This window comes from Cercospora beticola, chromosome 7, assembly GCF_033473495.1.
Source record: "Cercospora beticola chromosome 7, complete sequence".
Taxonomy (NCBI): domain Eukaryota; kingdom Fungi; phylum Ascomycota; class Dothideomycetes; order Mycosphaerellales; family Mycosphaerellaceae; genus Cercospora; species Cercospora beticola.
In genome coordinates, this window is record NC_088941.1 from 1514905 (window position 1) to 1540094 (window position 25190).

The following is a 25190-nucleotide window of genomic DNA, read 5'->3' on the forward strand; positions in this document are numbered from 1 at the left end:
ACCGCTCTCAGGGTGGTTCCCTTCTGTGATCAAATTGCACATGTTGTTCAGCTCAAGCCTTCACGCAAGCCCAATACGCAGCCCACGCGGTCGTCGAATTTCCATTCCATTCCGCAAACTGGCTCTCCTCAAATCCATTCTCCGCAGCAAGCGTGTCAACTCTCTTTCCAGGCTCAATCAACTCATACTCTTGGCACGTGGAAATGATGTTTGGCATGACAGGAACTGGAGTCTGATCTGGAGTGTAGTGCGTGCCGAAATCGGGTTGCACGGGAGGAGTGAATTGGTACCATGGTGCTAGTTCACGTGTCAGAACACATTGGACCAAAAAATTGGTAAAGTGGGGTCGAAGGACTTACTGTTAATGCAAACTGGAACATAAGCCTGGAGACCGAAACAGGTCTGGCCGATGGAAGGATTCCATTTGTAGAATTGGGTTACGGTGAAGTTGGAGAAGGATTTGGCGATGCTGAGGCAGGTGTCGCCGGATTCGACGGTGTAGAAGGCTGAGCAGTCGGAGGGGCGGACGGTGCAGACGCAACCGGCGGAGACGGAACAGTATTGGGTGCAGTTGTTGCTCTGGCGGGTTTCGAGTTCGCCGTAGTAGGTTGCTGGGAGGGCGGAGCTCAGAGATGTGGTGGCCAAAGTGGCGAGGGTGAGGAGTTGGAGTTGCATTGTTGGAAGGTTTGCTTGTATCTGTTTAGCGGATTGAGTAGTAGACTTGTGTTTTGTTGGAGAATGTATGCTGATGAAGTTTCGACTTTGTGAAGAAAGACGCGAGTACTTATACTTGATCTTCAAAGCCAGCTCGGTTGCGTTGACGCTCATTAGTGTAGGCCGCAGAGTCTATTTTGATCTCATCGTTCCAAAATTCAATATACTGCAACTATCCGACTGGATGCAGCCTGCCAGATGAAGTGCCCAAAAGGGCATCTCCACATTTCTCCGAGCTGATCGACAGCATGGTCTGCCTGTTCAGTCGCTTCGAGAACATTTTCAGCATCTGCAACGCGGTGTTTCGCTCGTTGATGGGATGTTGAGCGGGTGTAGCGGCATTAAGTAGGTGAGCGCAGGATTCCATGATGGACGATCGGCCAATGGCAATCCTTTGGTGCCTGTGAGTAAGTGGGTCGAAGGATGCAAAGTTGTCCCTTTTTCGAGCATTACTTTGCTCGGGTCATGCCACTTCGAAGTGGTCTACCGGTCAAGACTATGGCACCGAAGCGTTGCCGTGAAGCTTGTTGACCAGGAGGGTTCGTCTCGGTTCCGCGTGAGTTGCTACTGTATGAATCCATCGCCTCGCGTGTTCCTTGGTGTTGCAAGTTGCAACTTATGCATGTTGCCACTCAGAGCAATATCGCTAACTGAACTACCTCCTCATTTCGCTCCATGGCGTGCGGAATCGCTGGAAATGGCAGAGGATGCTGCTGAATGCTGAGAGCGAAGCTGGCAGCTCAGATTGTGTGACGAAAGTTTTCACTCATACTTGGGCCCTCCTGATTTCCTGGCAAATTCAACCCGGCCCAGGTTTTGTTAGCTCTGTGCCTTCGCAGAAAACGGGCTTTCGAAGCAGCGTTGATATGATGGTCGTACGTATCAAGGACAATGCTGCGCCGCGTCCTGGTTCAGGTTGGCCTTCCGGTCTCGTGCGATCCGACACAAGGCAGTTCTTACCAGGTTCTAGTAAGCGGTAGGCAATTGTGTCTCTTGCTGACGCGGTTTGTGCAAGAGCGATGAAATATTGTACTCGCACTCGCCGGTAGATACGAGCAATGCGAAGGGCTTGGCGGTGCGGACTTTGCGGCCGCAACGCCAGTCAGCACAACGCGCCCACTTCACAGTTGCCCTACATCGCCGTGAACAAAGGATTACATGGTCCGCGGCTGACATGTCCTATGCACATGGTGCATAGCTTATGCACTTATACGACCCGTCATTGACATTTGTGCCACTGACGCTGCGTAGGCTCAGAAAGAGCTCTCAAGCTGAAAATGGTATAAGTAAGGAGCGACCCTCCCAGCTAATTGCAGATGGCAAGGAGCATACTACTCTCTGGCATTCGCACCACAATCACATCACCCATCCACTTCACTCGAATCACTTTCCCCAATCAGCCCATCCGAATCATGTCACGCTACGCAGATGCCCACAAGAACACGCAAGGTCCCGGCGATGCCAGGCCGACTGCATTACAGATCGTGCAAGACGAAGGCCTCATCGGCAAGCTGACAGACAAGGTATTCGTGGTCACTGGTGTCAGCAGCGGCATTGGTATAGAGACTCTGAGAGCACTGTATGCCACAGGTGCTCATGTCTTTGGAACAGCGCGAGACGTGTCCAAAGGTGAGGCCGTCCACTGTCAGTATTGAGCACAAAGCTGACATACTGCAGGGCAGAAGGTCGTCGATGAGATCACCGCCCATACCCAAGGTGGGAAAATCACGCTCGTGAAAATGACACTGGACGATCTCTCTTCTGTCAAGCAAGGCGCTCAAGACATTCTCAGCAAGACGGACCGCATCAATGTTGTCATCAACAATGCCGGAGTCATGGCCACGCCTGAGGGCAAGACTAAAGATGGCTTTGAGACGCAATTTGGTACCAACCACATTGGTAAGCTTGTCTTAAGCAGGTTTTGTGAAATGCACTATGCTAACATTTATGTTCCGACGAACAGGCCACTTCTATCTCTTCCAGCTGCTGAAAGATACTTTACTGAAATCCGCCACATCTGACTTCCCTTCAAGAGTTGTCTCAGTCTCCAGCATTGGCCATCGAAGTGGTGAGGTTCGCTTCCACGATTACAACTACGACGAAGCTGGGTCCTACAACGACTGGCAAGCCTATGGCCAAGCGAAGACGGCAAACATCTATTTCTCCAACGAACTCGAGCGTCGATACGGAGCCAAGAACCTACACAGCACTTCCCTCCACCCAGGCGGTATTGTGACTGGCCTCCAAGTACACGTAGCCGATATGATGAAGCAGTATGAGGGCAACAAGGAAGTCATGGATTATATGAAATCTCCAGCGCAAGGAGCTGCCACTTCGGTTTACGCAGCTTTGAGCGAGGAGTGGAAGCACAAGGGTGGTAGGTATTTGAGCAACTGTGTCGAGCAGAAGCCGTTCGCCTCCGCAGGCGGTGCGCTGGCTACGAATGATGATGGTTATCAGACTTGGGCGTATGACGAGGAGAAGGAAAAGAGACTGTGGAAGGATTCGCTGAAGATGGTTGGCTTGGAGGATGATCAATAGCGGACGATGAATGCTGAGATCATAAGTAGATGGCTGATTGATTTAGGTCCTTTGCAGCTCAAATTCCCCATTGTTGCCCAGCAAGCTCCACAAAGTTTACAAGACCCAGTGACTGATATATACAGCTCTGCCCGTTGTCCCTGCCGGCGTGAGATTCAAGTGGTGCACGAAACGTCGGTGGCTCGGTGCTGCTTTCCCGATTGGTACAGAATTCTCTTTGTGGTGCGGGGCAGCGAGCTATCAGGACTTGGCCAAAATCCAACAGCATCAGTCTTGATACACAAGTAACCTGGGTCTCGGTTGTAAGGTCAACAGATACACGACAATGCGTGCTCATGTGTCAGCAACTTCAATCAAGATTCAATACTTATGTCTTAACATGCACAATCAACGAACAAGAGCTATCATTCACTTCTCTCGCCAAGGTTCCTTGCCCAGGCTGCAACGTGCTTGGCCGCCGACGATCGCCGTAACGAGTGGACGAGGAGCTGCAAGTATATCGTGAGAGCGGAGATGCTGTGCCATGAGGAGATTTGCAGAGCACATATAGTGAAGGAAGACCCGGTTTATCCTCTTTTCTTTTGGTGACAGCTGCACCAGCAACAACATTCAAGCCAGAACCTTCCTCTAGCTATGCTGACCCAATACGTTCTCGTTCTCACGGCCCTGGCTAGTCCAGTCCTGTGCCGAACCGTACACAGCGTCCTCGTCTTCAGCCGTCATGGCGACCGTAAGTTCCTCACCCACCAACCACCACCAAACTCAAGCAAAAGTCTAACTTCCATCACACCCAGGAACTTCCAAAGTATTTCCCAACTACCAAATGACCTCTCTCGGAGCACAACAATGCTACAATTCCGGCACCTTCTACCGCAATCTCTACATCTCCTCCAACTCAACCTCCCAAATCCGCGACATTTCCCCCAACCAAGTCGATCACACTCAAATCTGGTCCTCGGCGCCCGATCAACCAGTCCTGTATCAAACCGCAGAGAATTTCCTCCAAGGACTTTATCCTCCTCTGAGCACACTGTCGTCATCTGAAGCGAACAGCGACGCTCCTCTGGACGGCTACCAATATGTTCATATTCATGGCGAAGCAGACAATGCTCCGGATATGATTTGGTTGAAAGGCGACGATGAGTGTCCTGCTTACACAGCTGCTTCGAGGACGTATCGTGATTCGGAAGAATACAAAGCTACGCTGGGAAATACAAGAGACTTCTACGCGCAGTTTGAGGATCTTTTGGGGCCGATTCTAGGAAGGGAGAATGTTTCTTACGCGAAGGCATATGATGTTTTCGATCTGTTGAATACAGCGAAGACTCAGAACATCAGTAGTGGTGTTGCGGATCAGATCTCGGAAGACAATTTGGCGAGGGCGAAGTGGTTGGCTGATGAGTGGGAGTGGAGTAAGTTCTTTTCCAACCTCTTGGTCTGGAGAGCAAACGTATTGATTGACGATCATAGACATGAATTACTCCCCTTCGCAACCGCTTCGTTCGATCAGTGGTTCCACTCTCCTTGGCGGTATCCTCCGCCAGCTCACATCCGTCATTGAAGATAATGCTGCTACGAAATTCTCGCTCATGACAGGTTCCTACGACACTTTTCTTGCGTTCTTCGGCCTCACGGAGCTTCCGTCTCAAAGTCCAGATTTCCGAGGACTACCAGATTATGCTGCCTCGATGGCGTTTGAGCTGTACTCCGAAGCAGACGATGCAGAGCTTCCAGAGCGTGGCACTGTTGACCAAGATTTGAGAGTGAGATTTCTGTTCCGCAACGGGACAGATGAGGGAGATGATCTGACAAGCTGGACACTTGGAGGCCTGGAAGGTGTGGATGATGTGGGTGGGATGAGATTTGGTGAATTCAAGGAGATGATGGAAGAGAAAGCGGTTCTGAGTGTGGGAGATTGGTGTCAAACATGTGGGAGTTTGGCGGAGTTCTGTGTTGCTGCTAATGCTACAATTGAGACGCAGCAGCAGGAACAAGCGACTGGAGGGGATTCTGGAAGGGGTGGGCTGTCAGCTGCCGCTGCGGGAGGCATCGGTGCTGGGGTCACATTGGCCGTTGTTGGACTTGTGGCTCTGCTGATTTGGGCTTTGATGTCCCGCCGGCAAAGACGTTCTTCTGCTGCTGCGACGTCCGGTCATGCGAGTGCGAAGAGAGTCGATAGTGTCTCGACGAGCAAGGGTGGCAGTGATAGCGACAGCGTGTAGACATGGTCTGCATACGAGCTGTAAGACCATGACTTGAGGATCGGTACTGTAAATTTCAATCTGCTTTCTTCTCAAGCCTACCTCCCAAGTCAGGCACGTGCCTTCGCTAGTGATTGAGTAATTAAGTGATTGAATGTTCTTGCCTTCGGTGAATTGGTGCACGCGCTTGTTCACTCTTTGGTGACTGACGATTGTATATTCACTGGTGTTACCTTTACCTGCTCGACCTCTACCTCGACTTCAAAATTGGCCTCGACCTCGACCAAGCACAACATCTCTCTCCACACAGCAAAGGCTTCAACGATTCTGGCCGACCAGAATCCAACGATTGCAGCTCAGTCACACATCGAGTCCCACAAGTTGCATCGATTGAAACACGAAGAAACATTGGACAATCTGTTCGCAACACATCATCATGGCGAGTACCGGTGACAGCTTACCGCCTACAGTCGAGGCGGACAGCGCCGCTGTGGCGACAATCCCATCGCGTGCTGTGGCAGCAGGTCTGAAATTCCATCATACCGCTCCTCTACGTCCTTTGAAGGACGAGGTACTTGAGTTGCTGCTACCTTGGCGTGGCAGAAAGGATAAACCACCTTTCACACTTGGCCAAATGATCGTCATGATTCTCGTCATCGGAGACTTGGGACCGTGGTCTGTGGAGAGGATTCATATCATGATTCTCCAACAGTTCGATTACTATGGGGAGGACGCTTTGGTGGAGTTTGTCACGCAGCTGAATGCCGAAAAGAGCATTGAATACAACTACGCGAGCGACGACAATGTGCGCATGTACGGCGTAATTGGCGACATTTATCGTACTGTGCAACACTTTGATCTGCCGTTGACGCGTATCCCGGCCGACCAGGACCATCCAGATGTTACCAAAGACAAGTTCACGATCTCTAATGCTGCGGCACGCTGCTTCTTGCGGGAGCTCCTGGAGCCTCCACGACAGGGAGCTTTCGACTTCATGGGGCTGCCACCGGAGCTTCGCGAGAAAATCTACAAGATGGTCATGGTCTATCCCAAGCCTGGCTTTACGCGTGCTAGGCACGTCATCTTCCGAAACCCGGATGTCGAGTTCCTTGACAAGACCATGCTGCGGCCTCGCGACGATGCAGATGTGCCGACATTCCAGGCCTCTGCAGAGACGATAGCGAATTACACCCCAGTCGAGAAACTTACCACGACGCTCGGGTTGTTGCGCGTTTCGAAGCAGGTCCATCACGAGGCGCTGCCGGTGTTCTATGGCCAGAATGGCTTTCGATTCGGGACTCTGTACTATTTGCTCGATGCTCTCCAGCTCATGTCGCGCGAGACCATTCAGCAGGTACGAGACGTTCGAGTCGTCGTCAAGTACGTTGATCTGTCCCGAGATATTCGTCCTACGCCAGTAAAGCTGTCTTACCTTTCCCCGGTGAACCTGGTGCTAATCGTACCACGCGACAATCCTAGCTGGGAGCAGACTTTTACAAGCGAAAGCAAGGAGATGGGTTTCGCTTATGGCAGGAAGTTGAGATGTTTGATCGATCTTGCTCAGCGGGCGGGGCATGTTGAGGTCAAAGGCGATGGTGTCTTCGGAGACTGGCTTCGCAAAGAGATCGAAACGTCGCAGAAGGCGGTTGAAGTGATTGGAGAAGAGGGAAAGAGCACGATGCCGCATGCAGACCCATAGCTATTGGCCGGATCGTGAGGACTTTGTGCATGGTGATGCGTGATACGGGCTTCGGGCGTACGATGGTGCCGGGCTGATCTGGGCAGTTGATGCGTTTGGACTTCGCGTCAGTGGGAGAATGTGGCTGCTGAAGGGCAAAGGCAGTGGTGATAGCGAGAGCGTATGACTCCAGTCTCATCTCGGTGCAGCTTGCTCGACGTACCTATTTTGGTAGATGAAGAGCTCCGCTAAGTTGAAAACACAAGTCGAATTGTACAGGTTTTGCTGTTAAATCTGTCCGGCTCGAGACTGTCGCGGCGGTAGTGCTTGCGAATGTTCCAAGGTTGTGATAGCAGCACGGTGCGATCATGCGCCCTCTGTGCAGCATATCTTGCCTGTAGCATAGTATGCTCGATCTCACTCGACCGGAGCCTTCTATCCCATCCGCTCTTCGTCGGACTCGTAGAATGTGTGCGGTCGCATTCCCGCCTCCTCAGCCCAATCTAGCAGCCTCCAATTCATCATCCCATATGGTTAGGTCAGGCTTAGGCTTCACACGCTCGTCCTTGATCATCCTAGCATCTTTTCTGATGTCCTCTCCTTCCACCTCCAATCGCGCCTTTGGTTCTTTCGCCTCAATAACAAAGTGATTGTCGCAATGCGGGCAGTATTCGTCGCTGTCCTCGAACTCGTTCATATCCTTGCGGAAGCATTTTTTGCACTTTTTACATGCGAAAACCATTTCCATGGTTTGCTTTAGGTTGTGGTCCTGTGTCTCGGCATGGCACTCGGCGCAGTCGAACCACTGCTTGCAGCAGGGCGAGCGGATGGAGACCTGTGCGTTGAGAATGTGTTTGCTGAGGGAGTCAGTACTTATTGCACCAGTAATTACCGTCTTCCTGCTCGACCTACCACATATTGGTGGTTTGCGGCACAGTATGGGATGTGGAGGGGTGGAAGAGTTTCGGGTTTGGTAGACGATCTGTGCCCACGCGCACCTGAAACACGCCATTTTCTCCAGGCTTTTGAGTTTCACCTGACAGGGATCGACACCGCGCGTCACTGACGCACGCAAAAGTGAATGCAAACTTGTTGCCTTTGTTTGTTGGCGCTGTTGTCGAGGTGCATAGCAGGGACATTGCCGCTATTCCGGACGGCATTCTACACGGCCATATCGTGCCATTGCAACAAGTGGTAGGCGAATACGGTCAGTCAACAAGACGAAGGTGGCTGTAGCGTGCCTGGCAGGGATGAGTGAGCGTGCAGGAATGGCCTGAGCCGGCATGCATCGTGATGTGATTCTTCAGGCATACAGAAAAGCCAACTTCTCAGACACCACCTGTTGTTGACTACTTGATGGACCCCGACGCGCGATCAACAACCCTCCACCACATGGCAGACGCACTGCTGCCTCCCAGCGACTGACCGAGCCTGCCTGGAACACCTCACCCTCGCCCTCCACCCAGGCAGCGTCATCACCATGGACCGCGCGGAAGATGGTCCCGACACGACGTCGATCAAGCCCATGTCGTCGCTGCGCGCCAAATTCGAGAGTATGGGCAAAGAGCAGGATGCTATAACAACAACGCCAGTGGGCGCCGGTCCTGCCATGCTGGGCGTGAACGGGACAACACCTCCGAGCCGTCCGACGATCGCAGAGGGAGGGAGAAAGAGTGCGGATCTGGGCGCGAGACCCGTTGTTGCGCCTGCTCGTCTGCAGAGGTCTGTCAGTCCGGCGCACAGGCCTCAGTCCATGGCCTCTGTCACTCCCACGAAACCCTCCCCGCCGCTGCTCAAGATCAACTCGCCTCGATCACCGCACAAGACGAGCTCGTTGGACCTCCGTACGGCAACTGGCAGTCCGTATGTGGCCCCTCTCACACCGGACCGTACTGGCGAATCGGCTAGCAAAGGTCACGCGAGGGCTATCAGCAGGGCTACAACTCCTGCTCTGGAGGCACGCATGAGCGCATTCTTACAAGCTGCCGACCTGCCCAAGACACCCGCGGCTGAAGATATTCCTCCGCCTCCACTTCCAGGCAATAAGCCGAAATCTGACACCAAACCAGAGACTGCCACTGGACCTCCCGCAGTCAATCGAGCGGCGAAACCGAAAGTGCCTGTCAAGCCACCAGTTCTGGCGAAGAAGTCGAGTAACCTGACAGCCCCCGAATCGAAAGCAGAAGCTACCGAGAAGACTCCCTCGCCTTTCACAACACCTCCAAGCAGTGGCCAGTCCTCACCTGCCAGGTTTCCAGGCCAGAATGGGCACCAACGGAACGTTGGAGGCTCTCACACTTCAGCTGTGAATCGCATCCGAGCCGACTCGGATGCTTCCTGGGTACAGCGGATACGCGGAGATTCGGATGCCTCGATGACAGAGCGTGGCCGAGCCGAATCCAATGCGTCAAGCGCATCATTCGTGGAGCCGTCTTCCTTGCCCGACAACTGGTTTCCGCGGCCAAATGGGCCTCCTGCGCGGGAGCAAGAACCTAAGTCCATCCAGCGAGCCCCTACAATGCCTGCGAGGTACAGAGACATTAACCGCGGGGAGGCAAGATCGTCGGAGAACCTCCAGGACCATTCTAACCGGATGCCCGCCAGGCCTGAGTTGCAGACGAGATCAGGCCGGACGAGTCCCCCGAAACCTCGATCTGGAAGAACTAGTCCACTCAAACAGCAAATGCTTCCACCAAAGCGATCTGTGGATGCACTAAGACGAGCACCAATCAAACCCGAACCTGACACTGTAAATCGCATATCTGCGATACCTGCGATGAAGATCAACACAAAATCAGCGCTATCGCAAGGGTTCAGCACTTCAACGGCATCACCTGCTTCAGCGACTCCTACCGGGCCTCCTGCAATACCTGCACCCCGGAGATCCGTCGATGCGAGAAGGTCACTCGACACAAGACGAGGGCCGCCTCCTCCACCGCCCCCTGCCGTAATTCATCGTGGACAGGACGATCAAGAGGAGGTCATTCCGCCTTCTAGCAGCGAGCAAGGAATGGCATTTTCGGAATACCCCGACGGAACAAGGGCAAACCGACGGGCCCCTAAATTCAAGTCGAGACCCTGGCAGATTCCGACCGAGTATGATACACGCCTGTTTGCTGTCTGTGGTGAGATCATATGTACCACTGGATATATTACCAAAGTGTGGAATTTTCAAACCGGAGAACAATTGCTGCACATGGAACATCGAGAGAACATCAAGGTCACTTCAGTCGTATTCAAGCCATCTCCCGCTATCGAGGGCGAGGGCAACCGCATTTGGATTGGAACAAATTCTGGCGACATTCACGAAATTGATGTGCCTTCAGAGCAAATTGTCAAATCGAGATCTGCTGCTCATACACGAAGAGAGGTGATACGCATGTTCCGTTATGCATCAGAGCTGTGGACTTTGGATGACAGCGGTGAGCTTTTGGTGTGGAAGCCAGGGAATAAGGGCATGCCGAGTCTGGATTCCCAATACAATAACTGGCGAGTCCCAAAAGGACACACATTCTCGATTGCTTGCGGGAAACAGCTTTGGATAGCAACGGGGAAGGACATCCGAGTTTTCGCGCCCGGAGCACTTTCAGATGCTGAATTTCAGCTGACGCGACAACCTTTGTCACAACCAGGAACTGGAGATGTGACTGCTGGGGCCGCTCTCGACCATCGCCAGGAGCTCATATATTTTGGACACTCCGATGGGAAGGTCAGCATATACAACAGGCGTGACTTTTCGTGTCAGGCCGTGGTGAACGTGAGTGTCTACCGCATTGCCTGCATGGCTGGCGTTGGCGAATATCTCTGGGCTGGCTATAGCACAGGTATGGCTTATGTCTATGACACGTCAACGACTCCTTGGGTCGTGAAAAAGGACTGGAAGGCGCACGAGAAGCAGATCTGCAGCATAATCGCCGACCCTTCTGCTATGTGGAAGATGGGTCGTTTAAATGTGATCACACTGGGTCTTGACAACCTGTTACGAATCTGGGACGGGATGCTGCAAGAGGACTGGCTCGAAGCACGTATGCAATCGCGCGACTCCGAGTTCTGCAACTTTCGGGAGCTCACAGCAGCGGTGCTTACTTGGAATGCAGGTGCCAGCAAACCAAGCCACTTATCACATACGAAAGAAGATAATAACTTCTTCCGAGATTACCTTACTGCTCGCGAGGCGCCAGACATCTTTATCTTCGGCTTCCAAGAACTTGTCGATTTGGAAGACAAGAAAGTTACGGCGAAGTCATTCTTCAAGAGTAAGAAGAAGGAGCCCGACGAGCAGCAGCACATGTCACATCAGTACCGTGCGTGGCGAGACTACCTGGGTAAATGTCTTGACGATTTCATGCCTACCAACACAAGTTACACACTGCTTCATACGGCGAGCATGGTGGGCTTGTTCACATGCATCTTTGTGAGATCCACGGAACGAAATCGAATACGCAATGTGCATGCATCGGAGGTCAAACGTGGCATGGGTGGTCATCATGGTAACAAAGGCGCTATCATTGTTCGCATGGTTCTTGACGACAGCAGTATTTGTATGGTCAATTGCCATCTGGCGGCTGGGCAGACGCAAACCATGCATCGCAACAATGACATCGCCGAGATCCTGGAGTCGAGCACACTGCCGTCTTATCCGCTTAACTCTAGCGAGACGGCTGAGCACAGCGATGTCTTCGCGTCTGGCGGCGATGGTAGCATGGTCATGGATCACGAGATTTGCATCTTGAATGGAGACCTCAACTACCGCATCGATACGATGGGCCGTGACAGTGTGATCAAACACATTCAGCAAGGCAATCTCGCCAGACTACTCGAGCGCGATCAACTTCTTCTTAGCCGAAGGAAGAATCCTGGATTCCGTCTACGAGCTTTCCAAGAGAACACGATCAAGTTCGCGCCCACTTACAAATACAATGTTCATACTGACGAATACGACACTTCGGAGAAGCGCCGATCTCCGGCTTGGTGCGATCGGATTCTGTATCGCGGGCTGGGCAAAGTGAAGATGGAGGAGTATCGAAGATGGGATCAGATCCGAGTAAGCGATCACCGGCCCGTGAGTGGGCGGCTACGGCTGCGCGTGAAAACTGTCGATCCGGATAAGCGAGAGATCATTTGGGACAAGTGTGTGAAGGAGTATGAGAGTGTGCAGCAGCGAATCGCGAGGACTGCGCAGTAAGTTGTTTCCTCATACCTGATGGTGAAGCTCGAAATTTTGCTGACTTTCCCGTGACAGACTCGAATACCTCACCAACACACTTGGTCTTTCTCAGAAAGAGGCTGTGGCTGCGCTGCAAGGAACGTAGGCGGCTGAGCACTCTGTTGTAGATATCTCACGTGTTTTGATGATGATATCATTTCTTCTTTCTGAGCTATGCTCGAAAGTATTTCTACAAACTCCACTGATTCCCGCATTGCTCAAGCGAATTTTCATTCTACGTGGCTGACTCTGGTAGAGGTTCGCTGAGATGACCGGCTCGACGAGAAGCAAAACTACGGTGCAGCCGGAGCACCACCGCCGCCTCGACCGAATGGAACTTGAGAACCTCCGTAAACGCTTCCGGCACCAGCAGAGTTTGGAGCTCTCGAACTTGCACTTCGCCTCGAGCCTGATGTCCTAGAACCTGATGTTCTAGAACCTGAAGTCGTCGAGCCTGCACTCGCGGAACCCGATGATCCAGATCCCATACCTAACCCCACGCCCTGTCCTCCTTGAAACGGAATGGACATGGTCATACCTGGCATACTCATAAACATGCCACCACCAGCTCCCGTCATCGGATTTGGCATGGCGATTTGCTGGATTTGACCAAAATTTACGCTGCTTCCGCCCGGAAATACACTATTGTTTCCTCTGCCACGGCCACCATTTGACACAATCGTTATTCCGCCGCGGCCGGGGCTTCCAATTTGCATGATAGAACTACCAGGCGGGTTGATGAATCCATTCCCGCCGATTGTCATGATTTGGCTGCCTCTTCCACGGCCACCGGGTGAGATCATGGTGATTCCGCCGCGGCCGATCGACATGAAGGGTCCGGGGCCGTTCATGTTTTGCTGTGGTTGAGGTAGCTGTTGTGCGGAGTTATTCGAGTGGGTAGAGGATCCGCTGGAGTGAGTAGAGGATCCGCTGGACATTGTGATATCGTTCCTACGGGGCTTCGTTCAGATGCGGGTGAGCAGCATTCCGCCGAAATTACTAAACGGGAAAGTTGATACTTATGCGATCCGCGAGGAGGCAGAGTATACATAGTATAACGCAAATTAGTTGAGTATACATGATATGATGTGAGTTGGTCCTGGACAATGTTCAAGATTGCTTTTAAGCGGAAGTATACTGCATCTTAACAATACTGTACGCGATCGAGAGACAATCGATTGCTGCGCGCTGCAGTGAATGATGATCGATCCGATGTCGATCATTTGGCACTTTGAGTAGTCACGAACATGTTTCTCGCTGGTGAGACCAGGCATAATAGGAGAAGAAATTTACGGGGCCGGTCAGTCTTTTGGGTCATGAAAGCCGGAGGATACCTGATGTCCGTGTGCCATACACACCGTCGTATCATCTCGCATCATGAGTCTGACATATTGCGTAGTCGGCAATCTGCTTTTACTCCGCAGGACCTCGATCAGATTCTGCCGAAGCCCGTCTTGATCGATCGTCTTCAAGGGTGAAGCGAGCAGTGATGATGCAAACGATAGCCATCGAACGCTCCACAAAGCAGAGAAACAACCACGGACACATCTCCGAAAGTCCAAAATGGTGATGCGATGTGATGAACAGGCGAATTGTCTCTCTGTAGTCTAGCCCCTAAGACCTTAGGCAGCCTAGGGAGGCCAACCAGGATCAAGGGAGAAATTTTCGGCAAGTCCGCCGTCCCCTGTTCATAATCTCAAACATCACAAGTGATAAGCAGCGCGGACCAAACAACTCACACATACTAACACTCCTAGCGGTCGTAGCCTTATCCGCTCCGACAGTGCATAAAAGACCACGATACATTCGGCGAAGTTGACCCGTCACGTGCTCGTTTCAGCAAGAACAGTCCAGTGCCCAGTCCAGTCCAGTCTTAAATAGTTCTTGTGTAAAACCAGCCCATCTCGCGCGCGCACGAGCAAGCACGGTCCCTCTCGAAATATATTGCCTTGCATTGTATTCTGTCTCCACTCGACCTTCCCCATCTTCCGCAATGGGAAGAAACCGACTCCATCGATCTTCCTAATCCGATCCTCGACTATACCAGCATCGATCGCATCCTCGCTCCACACCGTGTAACACCACGACATCCACAAAGCATCCCCTCGATCATGCAAACAAAACAGAAAAAGGAATGGACTATGAGATGAACTCCGACACCAAAGGCTTAACAACAGGCATAATCCGCGAAGCCGAAGTCGACCAACTCAACCTCCGACTCGACGTCCTCTTAAACCCCGACGATGAAGCCGCGAAAATTCTGATCAATTACAGCGCTGCGAATCCGCATCTGACAGGCTGGACGGAAGATGAAGAGAATAAATTGAAACGAAAAGTGGATTTTCGTTTGATGCCGATTTTGTGTCTGATTTATGGGATGCATTATTATGATAAAGCGATGATTTCGCAGGCGGCTTTGTTTGGGTTGCAGGAGGATTTGGGGCTGAATCGGGGGACGAGGTTTTCGATGGCTTCGGCGATTTTTTATTTGGGGTTTATGGCTGGTGAGCATTATCGTATTGGATGAAGGGAGATTTGTTCCTGGATTGGTCCTGTTGAATACTAATGCGCCGTTGTGAAGGTGCGTATCCTGCGATGTTTCTGGCTCAGAAGTATCCCCTCGAACGGGTTGCGGCTGCCATTGTCGTGTTGTGGGGAGCTTGCGTTCTGACTGCGCCGGCTTGCGTGTCCTATAAGGGGCTGTATACGCAGCGATTCTTCCTGGGGTTTCTCGAAGCTGGAGTGTCGCCGATGTGGATGATGATTTGCGGTTCGTGGTACAAGAAGAACGAGCAGGCGTTGCGCATCGGGATCTGGTACTCGACAACGGGATACGTCTCGATCTTCTCGCCTTTAATCAACTACGGCCTGGGTCATATCGAAGGTTCACTATCCAATTGGACGTACATGTACTTCTTTGCTGGAGGTAGGTTCCCAGAGGAAAGTTTCGTGTCGATCTGAGCTGACTCTGCGCACAGCTTGTACGATTGTTCTCGGAATTGCAACCTTATTCGTGTTGCAACCAGATCCCATCCGTGCGACTTTCTTCTGCGACCGCGAGCGATACATTTTGATTGCTCGTATGCGAACAAACAATTCCGGCATTCGAAACCAGACCTGGAAAAAGGACCAAGTAATCGAACTGCTCTGCGATCTCAAATTCTGGCTTGTCTTCTTCATGGCGGCATTCGGCATGGTTAACAATGGAGCCGTGTCGACATTCATGCCCGTGGTTGTTTCTGGATGGGGATATTCTTCGCTGACTTCGCTACTGCTCACTATGCCGGCGGCAGCGTATGCGGGCACATTGATCTTGCTTTCGACCTATTGCGCCATGAAGTTCGACCATATCCGGACCTGGCTGATCGTTGCGGCACAATTCATGACGACACTTTCCGCCATCCTTTTGTGGCAGTTGCCGCGAGATGCACAAGGTGGTCTGCTCTTTGCTTTGTATATTTTGCCCAGCACTGGTGCCACGTAAGTTGAATCCCAAGAGAGAATACTTAATCGTGTCTCGGGCGCTTGCTGACCTGTGACCCGCAGCTACGCTATACTGATGGGTCTCCAAATCGCCAACACCGCGGGCTATACCAAACGTGCCCTGGCGTCATCAGGTATCTACATTGGATACTGTCTCGGGAACTTTGTTGGACCGCTCGTGTTCCTGGATCACGAGAAACCAAAGTATTCCACTGGTTTCATCATCACCTTCGTCACAGCAGCAGCGACTGGCGTGATGGGAGTGATATATCGTCTCATATGCCAGCATGATAATCGCAAACGAGACAGAGAAGGAGTGCATGAAGGCTTTGATCATGCCTTTGAGGACCCAACAGATAAAGTCGTTTGTCTCCGCTTCGGCCAGTCTCGCTCGAGGGTTTTTGCTGACTTGTTGACAGAACAAACAATTCCGATATATCATTTGATCTTTTGTAGCATCACGATTTACGACCACAATACCACCAAATTTTGCTGTCACGGGACAGCTTTCTTCTGTCCAAAGGCTTGTCGTTCCAAGTCGCACGTGCTGCGGACGTCCTTGATGATGTTCGGCTGGGACATCCCTGTCGTCGACACGCTGTGCATTTTGTCGTATGACGTTGGCGCCGATGTCGCCCGTGTAGAAAGCGCCCAGCTGTTCGAGTACCAGCATTGGAGCTGTCAGAGGGAGGTAGCTCGCTCAAAAGCTTCCGCAATAGGAAACACACACCGAGCTCGAGCTTGAGGCCGATTCTGCTGACGAGCTCCTGCTGGAAACCAAGCGATTCCATTTTGCAAGCGCGCTGGCCAGCGCAGTTTTGATGACCAAGTGGTTGCATGTGGCTCTAGTTGTGCGATTCCAATGGCCAGGCTAAGTCGCGCAGCACGCAGATGGCAGGGCAACAGAGGAAACTTGGTGGGCATGCAACGCCATAGCATGGCTGAACACCTCTGTGTGATAATATGCATAGTCGTATTTTCACGATGGAGGTTCACGTATCGTCTTCATCCTTGATGATGGGCGTGATGGGAGAACCCGGGCTCATTGGCGAGAGAGGATGGCTGACACGCCCCGTGATTTCGACGTCGTCACCGACGCGCAACACGGCGCCGCTGGGTCCTGCGCATGCGTATTGACCAAACACGGGCTTATCTATGCAAAGTCAGCGTCACATTCACACAACTGCGGATAAATTTGTGTTTCATCGCAGCTTACGTGGGAAAAGCTCGTTCACTCTGCGGTCTTTTGCGAGTAGCCCGTATAGTTGTCGATTCGTAGTGATCATGCTGCCTTTGGTCAAGTCGGCGTTCAGACTCAAACAGCGTACAGTTCGGAATAGACAGCGAACAGACACCTCTTGCGCCCGATCAATTTTAGATCTGATTGTTAGCAGATCCCAGCGGTCCTCGTCGTAAGGCGGCACCTCGTTCCCCACATCGACGTGAATGTTCGGCCGGAATCGTACGATCAGGTCTTCGCCTCGCGCCGAGGGTGGCAATCTCTGTCTTGCGTCTTCTTCTGACGCACTTGAAGTGATGAGCAGTGGTGCTGCATCCGCGAAACGCACTCTCTGTGGTTGTAGCTTGTCGTTGACAGCGATGGACAGCGCTCGGTATTTGTGCTTGGGCATGAAAACAGCTCCGGGAATCTCACGTTGGCCATTTCCACCTATGTAGAGTAGTTTCACTTGCTTTCCAAGGTGATGTGAGAAGTACTGTGACACTTCGTCTCCCATGTCAATGCCTTGCGCCTTGGTGCCAAAAATGCTCACTTGGAATACTTCCGAGTTGAACAAGCTGACGGGAGACGGCGTGAGCGGAATAGTGATGGCTGATCTCTCCTCAGCATGAATGTGCGTGATGGTGAGCTTTGACCAGGCCTTATCGATCATGGTATGGAATAAGCCCAGCTCGAAGTGGTTCTTGATGGTTATGTGCTCTGCCAGTCCCTTGGTCTCCTCGGTGGGTGGCTTGACGAGAACATACTGGCGATCGAAGCGTAGCCCTTCATTTGTGATTTCTGCGGCATTCACTTCGACGGGCCGCAACGACTTGACTGGGTATATGAAAATCTATGTGATGCTTGTCAGTCTACCAAGCACGACGCTGACGAAGCACGGTCAGCCAGTGGTGTTGGAGAAGCATACGTACGCGTTTGATCTTCATGGCTGTTATTGCTGCATGGCCCTGTTTCGTGGTGGCTGGGAAGAGAGGAGGACCCAGCGGTGGTTCATGAAACGTCGGCGACAGAAGAGTAAGTCTGGATCGCCGCGTCGCCGTCCATGCAGAGAGAGTGGCTCGCGTGGGTGTTGCGATGACGGAAGTCAGCAAGCTTTCGGTCCAGAACGACCGTCACGCCGCTCTTGGCGCAGCTTTCGTCGTCTAACGCTCTTCGGTCTAGCCACGGCGATGCGTGCTGCATACAAGCTGCATCTGAATCAGCACTTGAAAGCTCTCACGCCATTCGACACTTCCCGTCCATGGATCTCTTGCCGACGCAATTGAGCTGAATGCCCCCAACAGCGGCGCGGCGGTGTGCGAAAGGACCTCAGACGGTATACTTGCTGCTGAACCCTCCATGAGTGGCTTTTCGGGCACTTTGAGATTGCTTTGGGCGATCAACGCTGGAAATGGCCCAAGAACCCTCTGAACGGGCCTGCGATAGGTGCAGAGAACGACGCGTAAAGGTCAGAAGTCTTCGGATGAGCCAGGAGCTTGTACATGCTCGCTGGGAAGCCTCCGCTTACACCTTCTGGTAGTGCGACAAAACGCAACCGACATGTCTGCGATGTGAGAAGCTGGGCAAGCCATGCCCAGGCTACGACAAGAAACGCAAGTTCGTTGATGAGGGCGTGACGCTGCGAAAGAAGTACCAAAGCTCGGGCGACCGGCCTCCAGGCGACGACAAGGTTATTTCATCTCCAGTGAGCATGGATCTCGCACGTCAAATCACCGCGCTGCGCTGACACTTCCTCAGCACCCCAATTCTGCAGTTGCCCAGGCAAGTAGTAATGGCGATCATGCGCAGTTCAGCACAGGGTCGCCGGCCATAGCAGTGCCAAACAACCTACCTGGAGCGCTCGGGACACCAGGAAAGACTGAAGCTTCGCCTGCACTTCCTACGTTTGGCACACCGAGCCATGCCATACTCGCACAGCGCACTGGGCCTGGCGGCACAGTTCTCCCAAACGTAGCAGCGCCGCATGTTGAGCCCGCAGACGCAATGCTCCTTTCAGAGCCGCCTATGCAGGTGGCTTTCACGACTGACGATGCAATGCTAGACGAATTATGGAAAAACGAGCATTTCGACCCCCAGTTCTTCGACTTGCAGCCAGACGCATACTACTCTGCTGCTGGCAATACCTGCGGGTTCTTGCCCAACATACCTGAAATTGTGGATGAGGTCGATCAGAGTGACATTCTGCTGAGCAATTCAGCTTCTGGAACACCACTCTCAACTGGAATATTTTCCGGATCATTCTCAGATAGTAATCTATGGGCGCCCGAATCGCAACTGAACACGAGCGCTCTAATCACTAGCGAGCGAGATCACGAAATGGCCTATCTGATAAGACACTTTACGGAGGCGATAGGTCCCTGGTCAGTGTACAACTCACCATGTCGAGGGTGTTTACTAACGAGTGATCAGGATGGATCTTTTTGATAGAGACAAACATTTTACGCATCTAGTACCGCTCAAAGCTCTCAGAGATGCCCTATTACGTAACGCCATAGCCGCAGTTGCAGCGAAGCAGCTGGGTCGTGTCAAAGGCCAGAAGCCCTTTACAGGCCGACAGTCGCAGAAACCTTCAGCTATGGAAGTCCTCGATGATGGAACAACGGAAGTGGACTGGTTTTACAAGGCCGCAAACTATTACGACAAAGCAATCGCATTCTCACGTCAATATTTACAAGCAGTATCTGGTGAGCTCAGTAATCCTCCGAGCCCCAATACACAGATGGCTGTCTCGTTGGCCAACTCCGATGACCTCTTGGTCGCAGTGTCCATCTTTTCGCTGTACGAGTCCCTGGACAATTTAGAAACTGGCTGGCTACAACATCTTGCGGGCCTGAAATCGTTACTTGGGGCAGTGAGCCCGACACAGCAGGTACAGAATCAAGTGGTGCCCTCACTGACAGTAGGACGACTGGCCTCATTTTGGAACTTTGCAAGAGCAGATTATCAAGCAGCTTATCTCAACAAGCAAACGACTCTTCTCAATACCGAGGACTTTGCATTATGGCATAGCTGTGGGCTGGAAATTCAACAAGATGGCAGCCTATACAAGTCCACAGATTTCGTCAAGAACGATCCCACGCACAGCCGCGCATTGGCCGAGCTAGTAGCACACACACTTCTCTGGCTTGTGCTTCGAGTCATGAACTATCTCGCCAGTGATGAAAACTCGAGCGCTCGACAATCACAATGGGAGATGCTCACGCGCCAGCTAGACCACTGGTACGGCAACCTACCAGACACTTTTCAACCCTGCGCCCACATACGACATCCCGCTTCAGGACGAACAATGCGCTCTCAACTCTTCGAAGCATTCTTCAGCATTGATGTATGCGCCGCCGCAATGCAATTATACCACTTCACTCGAATCCTGCTCCTCCTTCATCGCCCAATAACAACAGCGACCGAACGCAGCGCTTTCCGAAATCGTCTGAAAGCCTATAGAGAAGTCTCCACAGAAGCGATCAGACATGCGCATGAGATCATTGGTATCGCACTGGGGAGACCGCATCCTGCGATTCGAGTGGAGATGTTACTACCGCTTTCCATTGCAGGAGCATGTTTAGAAGAGAACGACGAAAGGAAAGTCGTGCTCGAATTGCTGCGCGCTATTGAGCAAGACACGGGGCATTCGACGGGCACGCGTTGTGAGGAACTGATGCAAGAATGGGGTTGGGCGCAAGAGCCCGAAGGGATAGCCTAGAGAGAAGGAAATCATGATTACTTAAACAAAATCACAACTCGATACCACGACGAAAAGAACATAACGTCACCTCTTCGCACACTTCAAAACCGAGAACTCACCTCATGAAGTCCCACCCAACATTAATTCTCAATACAGTAACCGCGTTCCATCATATCTCTCATCACAGTGCATCGTCAATCTGATTTTCTGCACATTCGTCATGCCCCTCCGCCACCGCGCTTGTCTCACAATCATCTCCACCGGCCCCTCTCAATCGGCCGAGACCAACTTGAACAAGACTTTGCTACGCGAAGTCTCTTTTACATCACCGTCAACGAACACGAGTCTTGACGCTCGTTCTGAGAATCTCATTTGTCGTGCAATTGCACGCACTAACGGAAGTTGTCAAATCGTCGAGTGAAACATTCCCCAGAACTCCACAGGATGTGGAAATGAGATGAAACTACCATACTACTACCCACTGTGGCGATCTGATCGCATGTGCGGTTGCTTTCGTGCGTACTTATTAAGTGAGAGTGGTGAATCGTGACTTGCGTCAATTTGGCAGAAGTATTGTTCTTGGAGAGGGAAGCATTGTGAATGAAGTGAAGGATTATTCCAAGCAGGTAAGGCCAAGATTCATTCTCGCTTTTTTTCAAAAGATAAAAGTACACAACGCTATGGAGTACAAGACAGATGTCAACTATGGTGAGCCTGATGATGGTGAAGCCTGCGGACTATCCGGAAATTCTGCTTCAAGTTTCTCCTAATCCCCACCATGATCAGAATCTCCCGCTGCAACAGCTTCACCATCGCCCGCTGCATCGTCGTCGTCCTCATCGTCGTCGTCGAGAACACGAGCAGGTTTCCTCCGTTGCGTGGATCGTGCAGCCGAAGGCTCGTCGTCTTCGTCTCCACCATCTGCCATAGTATCGTCTTCGACATCTGCACGAGGCGTTCCTGCGTCGTCCGACTTGGGCTGTGTCGAACCGGGAGCTGCAAGTCCGCCATCGTCGTCTTCGTCTGAATCTTCCACAGTCTCGGCACTCTTGTACTTGGAGTTGCTCTTGACGGCTTGTCCTTTGCGTTCGAGTCTTCTCTTCTTCTTCTTTCGTGGTGCTTCGCCGTCACTGGCGGTAGCACTGGTAGCGCGTGAGCGATGGCGACTTCGTCTGCCTTCGTCCCCAGTCCCGTCGGCCACAACGTCAGCGTCAGTGTCGGTGTCGTCGCCCTTCTTCTTGCGTTTCTGTCGCTTCTCTTTGGGCTTCTTCTCTCGCTTCCTACGAGTCCCATCCTCGTCAGTGGTATACTGTGCCTCTTCCGCAATGCGTTCGTCATTCAGACGCTTTTCGATCAGTAAACGATCTTCTTCTTGGATGCGCTCACGCTCTTCACGCAATTTGCGCTTCTCCTCATCAGCCTTTTCTTGCGCGATGCGCTTCTCTTCCTCGCGCTTCCGAATCTCTTCTTCCCGGCGCTTGCGGGCCTCTTCAAGCCGCGTCGCATTCTTGCGCTCGTACTCAGCTTGTTTCTCGATCGCGGTGGCCAGCTGGCGCTTCATCGTGTTGCGACCCATGTTTGCACGCTGTTCAATGTCATGCCTTGGGAATGGTGGATTGGGTCCTTTTGCGATCGCGATGAATGACTCAATTGCCTCATCCAAGCCTTGATTAGCAGCCTCCACGTCCACCAGCGTCTTGTTCGCTTCAGGCTGTGTGATCATTTGCTGAGCAATCTGTATCTGCACAAATGCCACGTTGAATTTGAAGTTGATGTTTTCAGGTGACTGCTTCAGCGCCTGTTGCGAGTAGTCCAAGCTCATCTTGTAGTGTTCAAGATTCTTTTCAGCCCGACCACGCATTAGCCAGGCTCGCCCTAGACACGCCATGATGTGTGGGTCCTTTTCGCGCGATTTCACCAGTGCCAGTTCGTAGTTCTCAATAGAGCGACTGAATTGTTTGAGCTCGCAGAAGACGTGTCCGAGGTTGATGTGCACCGAGGCATCCTTCACGCTTTCTCTCACTTTGGCAAAAATCTGAATCGCGTTCGAGGTATCTTTACGGTCCTCAATTAAACCAATGCCAACGCCTTGCGCGGCGAAGGCATTCTTCGGGTCGAGGGTCAGAACCTTGTCGAAGAACTCGATGGCTCGGTGGTAGGTCTTGCTGCGGCGGTCCTTGTGTTGCTCCGTATCGCGAGGCATTTCTCTGGCAATGACGAGGTTCAGATTGCCCATGCCTGTCAGTGAGTAGATGTCATGCTTGTCGTATGTCATGAGCGTGTGCTTGTAATGTCGTTGTTCCTGATCTTCATTGATAGCCAGTGTGCGCTTTTTCGTGCGATTTAGGTGCCATCCGTACAAAGCTCGCACCTGCAAGTTTCCTGGATCGGCGTCAAGGAGCTGTTTGATCGCCTCTGCGCCCTTCGTCGGGTCGGATCGCAGCTGAAGGCACGCCATACGGATGTTAGCATCAATGTAATCAGGATGGCGATCCAGCAAGCTCTTGTAGATCTTTTCGGCCTCATCCTCTATGCCCTCTGCTTCGTACACCCGGCCGAGGTTGTAACTGATTGTCGAAACAAGGGCGTCAGTATCCACCGTTTCGTCCTTGTTGCTAATCGATACACTAGATCGTAAAGCAGCCTGGAAGTTCTCGCGTGCTTGTGCATATCGTTCTGCTTGGAAATGGAAGCAGCCAATGTTGTTCAGCAACTGTGGACTCAGCATCTCACGTTTTGCAGCCGCGATTGCGATTTCGTCTTCAAGACCTTCGGGGAGATCGTTGTCGCTAATTTCCTCGATCTCGAGCTGTTCAACATGCTGCAAGCACGCCAATGCTTTGTCAGGAGAATCAAGCTCATACAGACGGGCTAGGTTCAAGAGCACGGCCGAGTCTGGGGAGATCTTCTTCTTAGAGTCCTTCCACGCGACACGCACTTGTTCTAGGAGTGCAATGGCTTTCTTCCTTGAATCGGCCAGTTCCTCTTTTAAGCCGGTAGCTTGCTTCGCAAAAACATCCTCGGCATGCAGTATACCAAGCAAGGTCATGGCTTCCACGCTCTTGTTAGTAGAAAGCATTTTCTCCAGTCGGAATTTGGCGCCGTCCAGATCGTTCATCAGCGTCTTGAGCTGAGCGGCGCCGAATTTGGCTGGCAGATAACCTCGATCATCACCCCCTCTGGCCTGGTCGGCCTTGCTGTAGTAGTCCTGGGCTTTTTGCAGATCACCATCGTAGTGCTCTTTTCGCGCCAGCAAGTACCAACCATCGCTAGCAACCGCATTGACGTCGGTGTGCTCGATGGAGCGACGTGCAAGGCGCTCAACGTTCGCCCAGTTGCGTCGAAGAAGAAAATACCCACCGAATGTGGCACATGTCAGCGCATGCATGTCGTCGAGCTTGAAGGCAGTCTGTGTATATGTGGTCATTGCCCTCTTGTAGGTATCCACAAAGGCCGGATCGGCGGAGTTGTATTGGCTGCACTGATCGAGATGATAGACTCCCAATAGGATGTTGGCAATCGTTGACCTCGGATTGAGCTCCAACGCACGCTCCCATGCCTCTTTTGCGTTCTCCTTGTGCCCTAGCTGCCATAGACAAGCGCCAATGCCAATGCGAGGATCTGGGTCGATCATGTCCGGTGCGCGCTCCAACACCTGCTGGTAAAGAATGTACGCCTGATCAAACTTGTTCATCGAGAATTGTGCCTTCGCTTTTCCCATAACAGCAAGCAAGTTTTTCTGGCCAGAGGTTCGGTAGGCATCGTCGAAGCATTTTGATGCCTGCTTCAAGGTGTCTGCGCGATCCGAGTGATCACCACCAGGCCCGAATTTCGGATTTTGTAAGGATGCCTTGAGCAATAACAGCGTCCCGCGGGCGAGAAACAGCGGTGGATACGAAGGACTGATACGCGACGCATCATTAAGGGTGCTGGTCGCCTGGGCCAACCAGTTCTCCTTGATGCGCTCATCGGCCGAAGGCTGGGTTGGCTTCACTCGAGGAGCGCGGCGACATTGCCAGAGGTACACCCAGCACATGCACGTCAAAAGACTGAGTCGATCCTCATCCTTGCCAACGCGCAAAGCCTCCAGCCCTCGCTTGAGAATGTCAACGGCCATGTCCGGCTTTTTCTGTTTGACGTAGGCAAGCGCGATAGTGATCCAATAGCTCTTCGCGACGCCTTCATTCTCCAGCAAATCGCACAACTCGCCGGTGTCGTCAAGGGCGTCGCTGAGGTCGACATTGACAGCTTCGTCGCCATCTTCGCCGCGCACAGGGATATCGATGACGGTGGGCACGTCGGAGAAGCGTTCGAAGAGAGGTGCGGAGGCATGGCCATTGACGCCATTCGTGTGGCCGTTCGTGACGGCCGCCATGGCGAGGTCGGCAAAAAGTTGAGGAAGCGCAAAGCTCCCTCTATGTCACTGCTGAGCTTTGCTGACCTTC

The 25190-nt window shown here is 52.3% G+C and overlaps 11 protein-coding genes across 11 annotated transcripts; 6 read left to right on the plus strand and 5 right to left on the minus strand.

The window, feature by feature from the left end:
* Positions 1–52: 52 nt before the first annotated feature.
* Positions 53–675, minus strand: RHO25_010846 (uncharacterized protein; the record flags this gene model as incomplete). The annotated part of the gene is made up of 2 exons (XM_023602272.2): positions 53–297; positions 360–675. The coding sequence occupies 2 exons, from the start codon at positions 673–675 to the stop codon at positions 53–55; spliced, it is 561 nt and encodes a 186-aa protein (XP_023451554.1).
* Positions 676–2126: 1451 nt separating this feature from the next.
* RHO25_010847 (uncharacterized protein) lies at positions 2127–3255 on the plus strand (the record flags this gene model as incomplete). The annotated part of the gene is made up of 3 exons (XM_023602271.2): positions 2127–2343; positions 2392–2613; positions 2678–3255. 3 exons carry the CDS (start codon positions 2127–2129, stop codon positions 3253–3255), a joined length of 1017 nt encoding a protein of 338 aa, XP_023451551.2.
* Positions 3256–3888: 633 nt separating this feature from the next.
* Positions 3889–5477, plus strand: RHO25_010848 (uncharacterized protein; the record flags this gene model as incomplete). The annotated part of the gene is made up of 3 exons (XM_023602270.2): positions 3889–3985; positions 4050–4667; positions 4726–5477. 3 exons carry the CDS (start codon positions 3889–3891, stop codon positions 5475–5477), a joined length of 1467 nt encoding a protein of 488 aa, XP_023451552.1.
* Positions 5478–5892: 415 nt separating this feature from the next.
* RHO25_010849 (uncharacterized protein) lies at positions 5893–7155 on the plus strand (the record flags this gene model as incomplete). The annotated part of the gene is made up of 1 exon (XM_023602269.1): positions 5893–7155. The coding sequence occupies one exon, from the start codon at positions 5893–5895 to the stop codon at positions 7153–7155; it is 1263 nt and encodes a 420-aa protein (XP_023451048.1).
* Positions 7156–7627: 472 nt separating this feature from the next.
* On the minus strand, positions 7628–8051 carry RHO25_010850 (uncharacterized protein; the record flags this gene model as incomplete). Its single annotated transcript, XM_023602268.2, has 2 exons — positions 7628–7991; positions 8047–8051. 2 exons carry the CDS (start codon positions 8049–8051, stop codon positions 7628–7630), a joined length of 369 nt encoding a protein of 122 aa, XP_023451047.1.
* Positions 8052–8614: 563 nt separating this feature from the next.
* RHO25_010851 (uncharacterized protein) lies at positions 8615–12446 on the plus strand (the record flags this gene model as incomplete). The annotated part of the gene is made up of 2 exons (XM_023602267.2): positions 8615–12315; positions 12377–12446. The coding sequence occupies 2 exons, from the start codon at positions 8615–8617 to the stop codon at positions 12444–12446; spliced, it is 3771 nt and encodes a 1256-aa protein (XP_023451054.1).
* A 187-nt stretch (positions 12447–12633) lies between these two features.
* On the minus strand, positions 12634–13278 carry RHO25_010852 (uncharacterized protein; the record flags this gene model as incomplete). Its single annotated transcript, XM_065603333.1, has 1 exon — positions 12634–13278. One exon carries the CDS (start codon positions 13276–13278, stop codon positions 12634–12636), a length of 645 nt encoding a protein of 214 aa, XP_065459405.1.
* Positions 13279–14474: 1196 nt separating this feature from the next.
* On the plus strand, positions 14475–16269 carry RHO25_010853 (uncharacterized protein; the record flags this gene model as incomplete). Its single annotated transcript, XM_023602266.2, has 5 exons — positions 14475–14844; positions 14922–15266; positions 15319–15820; positions 15887–16187; positions 16243–16269. 5 exons carry the CDS (start codon positions 14475–14477, stop codon positions 16267–16269), a joined length of 1545 nt encoding a protein of 514 aa, XP_023451053.1.
* A 546-nt stretch (positions 16270–16815) lies between these two features.
* Positions 16816–17989, minus strand: RHO25_010854 (uncharacterized protein; the record flags this gene model as incomplete). Its single annotated transcript, XM_023602265.2, has 3 exons — positions 16816–16976; positions 17040–17895; positions 17975–17989. 3 exons carry the CDS (start codon positions 17987–17989, stop codon positions 16816–16818), a joined length of 1032 nt encoding a protein of 343 aa, XP_023451056.1.
* Positions 17990–18453: 464 nt separating this feature from the next.
* RHO25_010855 (uncharacterized protein) lies at positions 18454–20763 on the plus strand (the record flags this gene model as incomplete). The annotated part of the gene is made up of 4 exons (XM_023602264.2): positions 18454–18510; positions 18583–18747; positions 18801–19423; positions 19473–20763. 4 exons carry the CDS (start codon positions 18454–18456, stop codon positions 20761–20763), a joined length of 2136 nt encoding a protein of 711 aa, XP_023451055.1.
* Positions 20764–21511: 748 nt separating this feature from the next.
* On the minus strand, positions 21512–25120 carry RHO25_010856 (uncharacterized protein; the record flags this gene model as incomplete). The annotated part of the gene is made up of 1 exon (XM_023602263.2): positions 21512–25120. One exon carries the CDS (start codon positions 25118–25120, stop codon positions 21512–21514), a length of 3609 nt encoding a protein of 1202 aa, XP_023451050.1.
* Positions 25121–25190: the final 70 nt, after the last annotated feature.